This window comes from Pollachius pollachius (genome assembly GCF_949987615.1).
Source record: "Pollachius pollachius genome assembly, chromosome: 11".
Classification (NCBI taxonomy): Eukaryota; Metazoa; Chordata; class Actinopteri; order Gadiformes; family Gadidae; genus Pollachius; species Pollachius pollachius.
In genome coordinates, this window is record NC_136944.1 from 8,997,789 (window position 1) to 9,009,128 (window position 11,340).

The window sequence follows — 11,340 nt, forward strand, 5'->3', positions numbered from 1 at the left end:
CAAATTCCCGACAACTCCTGTGACCGTGGCTATCCGTTAACAGCGCACGATTAACAAGTAGACCGATCGACACAGCCCACACGCCCTGTCTTTATCTTCAGCATGCTTTGCATATCGTTTTCGTTAAACCTTATATTTCGAGGGTCACTTCCAGGCAGTCTCTTAAAACGTATTTTCATCATGTGTTGTGCCGTACCCACGGCCCTGCCTCTTACAGACTGTTTGGTTGTTGGTGCTTCATCGTGATGTCATCAGTGTAAGGCAGCCAGAAAGAGCCTCGGATAGGGCCAGGGGTACGTGTTAGAAAAGGGAGATTGTAAAACAGATGGGTTCCTCCGCTATCACAGCTTGTACACATATTAGAAAATGAGCATCAGGGGATTATCCATCTGATGACACCACAGAAGACAGTAAAAGATCTCTCGTTGGCACACACAGTTGCCATGTGTACTGGAGGACCCGCCTCTTAAGGAATGCAACTCCCCCATTAGCTGATATTTTCTCTTTGTTTTGTTTTTCAGCCACTACACGTTCAGAAAGAGCCTGCGGATGTTTCCGGCCTCTAGTCACCAATCAACGATTGGTGACTAAAGAGTTATCTTTCTCTGATCAAGCTTAAAAGCAACCTTGTCGTCATCCTGAGCTCATTCCCCACCACCACAACAAAAAAGAAAACAGAAAAAAATAAACAAAGCAACAAGACGAAACCTAACAAAAATACTTTTTTCCTTAAAAAAATAAAAAATATTCAGGACTTTCAGCTTTCTTTGTCTCTTTTATAAAACACCAGCAAGCAAAACAAAGGAATACTGAGGTAACTTCACCCTGAGGTAGGCTTTTTTTTATTCTTTTTTTGTTTTAATCGCATTTCTTCTCTAATCTGTTCTAATCTCGATGGGAGTGTCCAGTCATAAACCCCGCCCCTCATTGTCATACACAGGCAGGGCCTGGAGACTCCCACCCACAGGCCATTGGCAGATTGGGGAGAGAGAACCAGGAAGCCACTCCCCTTTTTTCTGATGTTAACTCTTGGACACTAAGCTCCAGGCAGGGAGAGTTGGGGGACAGCTGGAAGACTCCTTGCTTCCCCCGGGCCTGGTCAAGGGCTTGTGCTGCTCTCAAATTACCACATGCACTCTTGGGGTCATTCCGAGAGGCGCCCTCTAGTGGTGACTCCCTGTATCAGCACAAGTCTGCCAAACCAGCCATTGAATAAAGAGGCGTGCGATGATCAGATGCTGTCAGACGCGCCTTGTCTGTCTGTCACCGCACCCCCCGCAGGTGGGGGCTCTAGCGCCGATACACCTGCGCTCCTCTGCCGTGGATCCATTCACCCGAGGGGCCGGGCTAACTCACATATCATATATATACAATATATATAAAATATGCCGTTTAGGGTGCGGGCCGCTTCCCAGCTAGCATAGCCGCTGGGCAGTTTTTCCCGGTTTGTTAGTTCCGCGTCTCGGAGCGAGAGCCGCTGCAATAGAACTGCAGGGCCCCCGCCGCGACCTCTGCCCACTTTACTGTCTCCTGCCGTGCCCGCCGCCACAGAGCTGAAGGCTAGGGGGTTCAGTGCCTGCCCAGGCCCCGGCCTCCATGTAGGCTACATTACTGCTACACAACGACAGGCCTGGGGGCCCGGGCGTTATACAGAAAATCCCCGGACAAAAAAGGAAAAAAGGCAAGGCGAGCTGGACACGGCATTTTTCGACGTTGACATGAAGATTATATATTTACAACCTCATATTTTCTTTTTTTTTCTTCCGGTGCCCCCCGTAGTCGGAGGCACCGTCAAAGAGCAGTGTTAACATCTGCGGCCCCTCTGCTTAACGTTGATTGGCTGGCGTGAGGGAGTGTGACCTATCCCGTTTGCCACTTCCCAGTCCCCTCTCCCGGTTTCCTGCCTGGCTGCATTCTATCAATAATAGCTCTGAATAAAACATTTCTATACATATATCTATCTTTTTTGTTCCTTAAAAAAAACACCCTTAAAATATGAGACTGGCAGCCGGAGCGGTGAGGAGAGGTGCACACAGGGGGGGGGGGGGTGGGCGGGGGGGGCGGAGCCAGAGGGGCAGAGGGGGCCTCTTCCGGAGCGCTGATCACTCTGACCAGGAGCCTTAGGGACCGCGCCCCTGGGGCCGCTGGGGTCGATTAAAAAAACGCTAGCCTTTAGTGTAAGAGCAGCAAGGCTGTATCACGTCCGTCCTGTCCTAAGCTCCATCAGGAGCTTCTCCAGTGGTGTTCCCGTCCGCGGTGTTGCAGCAGACACTCATCACCCCCTCCCTCCTCTGCGTCCTTCTGGAGCGCTACAGAGCTGCACTGGGAAGACACGACCCCGCCACCGCTTCCCGTCAGCGCCTTCCTGTCACACCTTCATCCCTCCCCCCTCCGTCGGCCCCTCCTCTGCCCTGGCGTCGGGTCTCTCCGTTCTCGCTTCTTATTTGATCTTATTCGCTTCTCCGGTTATGCCACTGCTCCTCTCTCTCACTCTCTGTCTAAACATCTAGTCTCCCCTCCCCCCCCCCCGTCTCGCTGTCAGGCATCATCCCTCCCCCTCCCCCTTCGTATTTCCTCCCCGTCTACCGCTGGGTCCATGCGTCGCTCTCCCGTTTCAGTCCGTCCGTGTTCCGTTACCAGTTCGTCCGTGCGTCTTGTCCGTCAGGCAGGGGTGGGTGGGGGGGAGGGTGGGGGGGTGTGAGGAAGAGGCTGGGAGGGGGGGGGGGGGGGGCATGGGTTCGGATCCCCCCCCCCCCCCCCCCCAACGGCTCACTTCTTGCGCTCCTGGGACTGTCCCTGTGGGGCCGGGGCCTGGGCCGGGGCTGGGGCCGGGGCCCCGCCCATCTCTGAGAGGCCCTGGGGGTGGGGGCTGGCCCGCCCACCCATCCCCCCCTTCTGCTGCTGCCTCACCTGGGTCAGGATGTCACGGATCTTCCTCTGGGCCAGCTGGGGGGGGAGGAGGAGGAGGAGGAGGGCGGGGGGTGGTTGAAAAAAGGGGGGAAGGGGTGAGGGGAGGAAGAGGAGACAGGAGAGGTGGGAGGAAGTGAGGAGAGAGGGGAGGAGACAGGAGAGGTGGGAGGAAGTGAGGAGAGAGGGGAGGAAGAGGAGACAGGAGAGGTGGGAGGAAGTGAGGAGAGAGGGGAGGAGACAGGAGAGGTGGGAGGAAGTGAGGAGAGAGGGGAGGAAGAGGAGACAGGAGAGGTGGGAGGAAGTGTGGAGAGAGGGGAGGAAGAGGAGACAGGAGAGGTGGGAGGAAGTGAGGAGAGAGGGGAGGAAGAGGAGACAGGAGAGGTGGGAGGAAGTGAGGAGAGAGGGGAGGAAGAGGAGACAGGAGAGGTGGGAGGAAGTGAGGAGAGAGGGGAGGAAGAGGAGACAGGAGAGGTGGGAGGAAGTGAGGAGAGAGGGGAGGAAGAGGAGACAGGAGAGGTGGGAGGAAGTAAGGAGAGAGGGGAGGAAGAGGAGACAGGAGAGGTGGGAGGAAGTGAGGAGAGACGGGAGGAAGAGGAGACAGGAGAGGTGGGAGGAAGTGAGGAGAGAGGGGAGGAAGGGGAGACAGGAAAGCGGGAGGAAGTGAGGAGAGAGGGGAGGAAGAGGAGACAGGAGAGGTGGGAGGAAGTGTGGAGAGAGGGGAGGAAGAGGAGACAGGAGAGGTGGGAGGAAGTGAGGAGAGAGGGGAGGAAGAGGAGACAGGAGAGGTGGGAGGAAGTGAGGAGAGAGGGGAGGAAGAGGAGACAGGAGAGGTGGGAGGAAGTGAGGAGAGAGGGGAGGAAGAGGAGACAGGAGAGGTGGGAGGAAGTGAGGAGAGAGGGGAGGAGACAGGAGAGGTGGGAGGAAGTGAGGAGAGAGGGGAGGAAGAGGAGACAGGAGAGGTGGGAGGAAGTGTGGAGAGAGGGGAGGAAGAGGAGACAGGAGAGGTGGGAGGAAGTGAGGAGAGAGGGGAGGAAGAGGAGACAGGAGAGGTGGGAGGAAGTGAGGAGAGAGGGGAGGAAGAGGAGACAGGAGAGGTGGGAGGAAGTGAGGAGAGAGGGGAGGAAGAGGAGACAGGAGAGGTGGGAGGAAGTGAGGAGAGAGGGGAGGAAGAGGAGACAGGAGAGGTGGGAGGAAGTAAGGAGAGAGGGGAGGAAGAGGAGACAGGAGAGGTGGGAGGAAGTGAGGAGAGACGGGAGGAAGAGGAGACAGGAGAGGTGGGAGGAAGTGAGGAGAGAGGGGAGGAAGGGGAGACAGGAAAGCGGGAGGAAGTGAGGAGAGAGGGGAGGAAGAGGAGACAGGAGAGGTGGGAGGAAGTGTGGAGAGAGGGGAGGAAGAGGAGACAGGAGAGGTGGGAGGAAGTGAGGAGAGAGGGGAGGAAGAGGAGACAGGAGAGGTGGGAGGAAGTGAGGAGAGAGGGGAGGATATGACACAGGGAGAAGGGGGAGGGGAGGAGAGGTGAAAAAAAAGAAGAAGATTCCTTGTTTGTCATTGTCAAGTACAAGTGCTTTACACAAAATGAGATTTCTGCTTTAAACCCACCACTGGCAGCATGTTTACCTCTCAAGTTGCCTAGTTGACCGTTAAGATAGACACGGACCGATTACAGAAAGGTACGGTCCATTCCTTAAGGGACTCTATTACAAGGAACAGTAACTAACAGTAACAGTAACTAAGGCTGTGCGAGAGGGACGGGAAAGGGATTGGGCGTCCGTACCTGGCTGGCGTAGAAGTGTCCGATGATCTTGACGATGACCTGGTCATTCTCGTCTGGGGTCTGCTCCCTCGGGACCACCACCTCGGCCGCTGTCAGGTTCTGAAGCTCGTTCACCTGGAGAGACGCAGCACAATGCCGTGAGGAAAAAGGAGCTAAATACCTTTTTGTACCTTGTTTTCTATTTGAAAAAAGATTATTTGAACATTTGGTGGATTTTTTAGAGGGAAAACGTATAAGTTCTCAGTTACAATGTTTTTTTTGGGGAGCAATATATGAGTTTGCGTCATGTTCTCAAACTCAAAAATAATCGTGATTTCCATATTGACCAAAATAATCGTGATTGTGATTTTTTGCATAATTGAGTAGAAGGTGACCCCGCATCATTGCAGCAGTGATCATGTTTTATCAGGGCAACTTCAGTGCTCACTTCAATTTCTGTGACCATATTCGTCCTGTCCTGCTGTAATTAGCCGTCAATTGAACTTCCCTCTACGCGATTAATCCAAGTCAGTCATAGCATACGTGAATCCAAATTCTTCCCCATCTGGGGGGTCTTGTGTATGAGCACACGCCGGCCGACCTACCGTCTTGCCTCCCTTGCCGATGACCCTCCCTGCCGCCGCCGCCGCCACCTTGATGTGGGTCTCCAGCTTCACCTCCTCCTTCGGCCCAAAGAAGTTCTCCTCCTTCAGCTTGCCGTAGATCCTGCCCTGAGCCTGATGGAGGTGGTGGAGGAGCATGTTCAAACAGTGCTGCTGTGACGGAGCGCTTTCTCCGCATGCACTGAATCAAGCCGTTCATCATCCATTCTGTAATTGACCCTCTGGGATTGATACGAGTACATATCCTCTTGACTTTATAACAAAGAGAGCTGGAAATTTAAGCCAATTCAATCATTTATTGATGCATGTATTCGTTCAGTGGAGCAGGATGCTAAGAGGTTTCAAGGCAACCGTCGGGTATCGAGAGAGCGAGGGTTTGTAGACAATAGGTGGATTGGTTGAGGCGTATGTACTTTTTAATTTGAGTCACATTCGTTATGAGTGTCATGGTTCACCTTAAACTGGGCCTCAGGTGGGCCTGTCACGATCACCTGCCTCATCTTCGCATCAGGAGCCTCAGCCTGGGCGATCTGGAGAGAGAAAGAGAGAGAGAGAGAGAGAGAGAGAGAGAGAGAGAGAGAGAGAGAGAGAGAGAGAGAGAGAGAGAGGGAGAGGGAGAGGGAGAGAGAGAGCGAGGGAGAGAGAGGGAGAGAGAGAGAGAGAGAGAGAGATTAGAGATAAGAATAAAAATAATGAGTGTGGGGATAAGACTATGATATTGACAATAAGGATAATTTGTGAGTGGTAAAGACCATGATTATAACAAGGATAACAAATGTGTGGCTAAGATTATGATAAGGATAATGAAGATATAATGAAGATAATGAACGTGTTTTCAGACCATGAGAATAAAGATAATGAGTGCCATTTTATCACCAGGATGACGATCCTAAATATAGTGCATGTGCATTGTGGACCATGATCGCGATGCATGTGTTTTCAGACTTTGATAGTGACAATTAGGCCGTGGTTAACACCAGGACGATAATGAGTGTATTTAGGACTTTGTTGATGATAATTAGTGTGTGGTAAGCGCGATGACAATGAGTGTGTTCAGAGTTTGATAATGTTAATGCCATAATGAGTGCGTGTTCAGACCTTGATGGACGCCCCAGCGAAGCGGCTCAGCTGTTTGATGTGCTGTCCCTTCTTGCCGATGATGGCTCCAACCGCCTGGGCAGGGATGTACACATGCACCGTCTCCTGCTCCTGAGTCTAAACACACACACACACGCAGGGACGCACATGTACACACACACAAACACACGCGCAAACATACAAACACACACGGACAAACATACACCCACGCATACAGACACACACACACACACACACACACAAAATGTGATCGTTAAACAATGAACAACCCGTCCCAGATTCTAGTGGCTAATCACTAGCATGCCTCTCTTTGCTCAGAGACAGCCCCCTTGAAACAAAGGGGACTCCCATGAGGAATCTTTTGGGGCGCTTCTTTACCCCAAAGGATCCGTAGGGGGCGCAAGAGGAGGAGTTGCCGGGCGGGGGAGGGGGCATGGAGCCCGAGGGCGGGAACAGGCCCAGGGCCCCAAGGTTCAGGCCTGGAATCAGATGAGTCTGTTGCTGTGGGGAAGACGCAGGTTAGAGAGGGACAGGGGTGGCTCTGAGTCTGGGTCTGTGGGTTTGTGTCTGCAGACGTGTGCGTTGGAAACCGGCAAACAACTAATTTGCGGACAATCGCTACAGATCTTTTTTTTCAGATAAAGCTACAACAATTTTTATAAAACTTCATCAATGCTAACACAAACAAAAACAAGAGACGCTTTCATTCCCTTCGAGTGAAGCACGCTTTACGACGGCCTCATCGGCTCAAGTGTGAGTCGGCAAACCAGCGTGTTGGCACGGGTGCCTATACTCACATTCATGGCGGCGATGTCGTTGTCGTAGGCCTCTCTGACCTTCTTCATGACCTCGGCCTCGGCCAGGCAGCAGGCCTCGATGGGCCCCTTCACCGTGATGGTCCTCTCGGGGTTGTACAGGGTCAGGTCCTGGAGCCTGGGGCCACGGGGAGGAGAGAGTGTGGGTCAGGGGAGAGACGCACTGTTCTCTCTAGGGGTGACCTTGAACGAGTTATTCAGATCTTCAATAGAAAAGACGTTTAGTCAACGCCATCTTTAACAGTGGAATCGTCGTGTCGGGAACTTCGAAATAAAACGTGCGTTTTGGAACACACATTTTTCCCGGCACATTCCATTGGGATGATGGGGGGGGTACTACATGTGTGATACCACAGCATTACTTGGCTTCAAAAATAATAAGCCTATCGGTTATAACATGCTTTGTCTGTGGCAGTGGGGGGATTGAGTCTTCTGTGTCTAATGTCCTCTGTTCTATCTTTCCATAAATTTCCTTAATGTTTGTTTTATGAACCCTTTGTTTTATGGCAGTAGCACTATCCAATCATCTTCTTATTGAAGTAGAGCACATTCTAGACCGTAAAAAAAAAGAAGTTTGGCAGCTGTTTGAAAACATGAAAGAGAATCCAAAAAAAAGAGCAGCTCTCATATGTTACCCCTCAGACTGATGAAAATCATTCTTCCTCTTGACAGTGCATATTCACTGTACTGCTGAACTAAATTGGGCTGCATTAGTATATAGGTTGAAACGAATCAGTTACATGTATTTAGAACTTTGAATCAGTCAAACGCTTCTGCAGTCTCTTTTATCAATGCAGGTTTTGCCTTGATCGGATGTGAATACCATGCATAATCAGACAGAACAGAGCTCTCCAACTCTGCAGAGACCGGCCAATGTTGGATTTCACAGATGGATTACAATAATTAAAGCAAATTATCAACCTACATTATAGTATAGTAGGCAGATAGTAGCTTATATTTTCAGTAAAATTGAATGCAGATGCTGACATGAACAGATGCGCTCAATGTTGTCCTTTTGTGAAGGTCATTTCTTGGTAGAGGAGGGAGATCATTTAGCCAAGGCACTGTGCTTTGCCTATAGACGGCTGTGGTAAAGCCTGATAAACCAGTTTATTGTTTTCAAGCCTTTAAATCCAGGCAGTCACAAGAGAGCCACCATTGATCCGCTTATATTAGAAATAATTTGTGGTTCACAATTGGTCGACGATGGGTCTGGCCTGACGAATCAGGCTTAACCATAAAAAAGTGATGGAGAGGATAGCCCTTTATAACAAGGCCCCCCCCTCTTTTAACAAGGGCCCTTCCCTTTTGCCCCCCTTGTGATACCTTCGGGGGCATAATGGATAATTTCCGGTGCGATTTGTTCAAATGTTGAGAGATATATATATTTGTTCTACGTTGCATGACAGACCAACATTCGTTGACGCCAACCAGCACACTGGCCTTGCAAATAAAGGGTGAGATACAGAATGTATTTTACAGCAGAAAGCCCCGAGACCTTGTTAATCTCTGGCCCATGGTCTGAGTTAAAACATCTCAAATGCTGTTTATGATACACATAGCAAGGTCCGGTTATGAGAGGCTAAGAGATGGGCTAGGGATCGGCGCATTGCCAGATTGATTGTGCAGTGCTTCGGGGGAAATGCAAAGAGCGCTGTGTGTGTGTGTGTGTGTGTGCGTGTGAGCTTATAAATGGTGGTAAATGGACTGCATTTATCAGACATTCATAGACACATCCACATACAAATTCATAGACATATTCATGCATAAGTTCACAAACACATTTATAGACACATTCCCACATACATTAATAGACATAATCATACACACACATTAATAGACACATCCACACACACACATTCATAGACATAATCATCAACAAATTCACGCACACATTCATAGATATATTCTAAAACAAATTCAAACACACTTTCATGGACACATCCACACACATTCATACACATCGACAAACACAATCGAACACACATTAATATACATGTGAATACACACATTCACACACATATTCATAGACATATTCATACACACACACATTCATAGACATATTCTAACCTACTTTCAAACAGCAACAGCAGTGTCAACTCTGTAATGGGACAGTATATGATGTATGTATTAGTGTGTGTGTGTGTGTGTGTATGTGACCTTGTGCTAATGTGAATATTAATGTGAAAGTGCATGCATGCACGTGCGCGTGTGTGTGTGTGATGCTTACGGGGAGATGGTGATCTTTGTGTCGGTGTCCTGTTCCACCTTCTTCAGGTTGCGCCCCTCCTTCCCGATGAGACGTCCCACAAAGTTGTTGTGAGCCAGGATCTTCAGCGGCACTTCATCGGCGCTAAACATGAAGAGAAATCCCACGTCTCTGTGAATACTCACAAACTGGTTCTAAACATGTTCAGTCTGCATTGCATTACACTGCATTCATTTAGCTGACGCTTTTGTCCAGAGCAACTGACTATTAAGTGCATTCCAACATGAAGGTACCACTCAAAGGGGCCTATTTTAACGATCTGAAACGCAAGTGAGAAGCGCCAAGGGCAAGTGGCTTTGTGGGCGGTTCTAAGGCGATGTCACTATTTTACCATCGCAAAAAATTACTCTTGCGCCCTGCACAAATCTAAAAAGGGTTGGTCTGAAGTAGCCTAATTACCCGTAGGTGTGGTTTGGGCATAACGTGCAATAAACCAATGAGAGTGCCAGCTGCCATCCCCTTTAAGAGCCATGAGCGCATTTGATTCTGATGAGTTGATATTTTGACAGCGTGTCTGCAGTCTCCTATGAGACAGATGCACATGAATTTCAAACTTCAAATGGCTCAGTTTATGGCCAAATAATATGGCCTAGTTCACACATGGAATAAGGTTTTCTTCCACAACTTCAGAAATACTGAGTCCTCAAATAAATTTCGGCAAAGAAAACTTATATGATATAACATATGATATGTGGTAACTGTGGTTCTATTTAATGATATACGCAATACATTATAAACATTGTTTCTTATCTGTATTGGATGCATTATCATTATCAACTTGTGTTCCTAATATGCATGTGTCCCCCCGTTAATAAACATTGCCGTGGAAGGTATTATGTGTTACGTGTTTAGTTTGCGCGTGTTTAAACAGATGGACGCACACACGCTTGCACACATTCATTAATTATTTTACACATACACACACGCGCACCCGCATTCATTCATTCTTTTTAACACTCACTCGCGGTAAAACAATGTTTTCTCACGATCAAATACTCATCAATCCTAAAAGTTATCGGCATGTACACGATGTCTGTGTCAAGAAAATATGTGTTTGCTGTACGGTGCTTGCAGATGCATTGATTTAAAAATACAACTTATTACCGCTGTTCTTTCCCAAATAATTTACCAAGAATGTGTGGCTAGGTAGATGAGAGAAGCAAAGTGTATGCGCGAGGTCCACAAGCAACATTATGCATGCGCCCTTAAAATAGCCTCTGAACAACGCGCCACTGACTTTAAACCAGGTATTTCCTTGGTTTGTGGCGCAAGTGGTTTCTGAAACTGCAAAATAGCACCAGGGAACGTTTGTGCCAGAACATGCCTCCTCCTTTCGCCGAACAGCCCTTGGGGCACAAGATCATTCCCTAATTTACAGACGCGTGGCGCAGGAGGGAAAAGAACGCTCTGCGCCAGTTGCAAACTAGCAACGACACATGTGCCAGTGTTTAAGTCAATTGCCCCTGATGCAAGATAGGGCCCAAAGAGTGAAAGACTCATTTGAGGCCATAAAATTAATCTAATAAACAAAGCAAACTACTTTACGCCAAACAATATAGAAAGATGAAACATACATAAACAAAGATCTTTTATTTATGATTTTATTTTTATCTTTACGCGACAAGATGCAGTCTGAACCCGATTTGTTTTCTAGCCTGCGGAGGAAGAAGGTTGGTATTCAGCTGTCATTCCACCATTGTGGAGCCAGGCCAGTAAACAATCAAGATCTTGTTGAGCGGCAGCTGGCGTTCCCTGGTAGTGAGGGGAGTGGCAATAGGGTGTAGTGGACGGGTTTGGCGACTATGGTTTGGCCACGTGCTGGATGTTGGCTGGGTCGGAGCAATTCACAGCACGGCAGGCAAGTACTGGTCA

General features: G+C 49.1%; 1 protein-coding gene across 1 annotated transcript in view; it reads right to left on the reverse strand.

Annotated features, from left to right (window-relative positions):
* Positions 1-2,769: 2,769 nt before the first annotated feature.
* igf2bp1 (insulin-like growth factor 2 mRNA binding protein 1) overlaps positions 2,770-11,340 on the reverse strand; it is a gene marked incomplete at both ends in the record, with an annotated part of 41,760 nt that continues 33,189 nt past the window's right edge. The window contains 8 exon segments of the mRNA XM_079745901.1: positions 2,770-2,946; positions 4,685-4,798; positions 5,269-5,400; positions 5,742-5,816; positions 6,385-6,501; positions 6,763-6,885; positions 7,182-7,317; positions 9,430-9,552. Coding sequence (XP_079602027.1) covers positions 2,770-2,946; positions 4,685-4,798; positions 5,269-5,400; positions 5,742-5,816; positions 6,385-6,501; positions 6,763-6,885; positions 7,182-7,317; positions 9,430-9,552 — 997 coding nt within the window.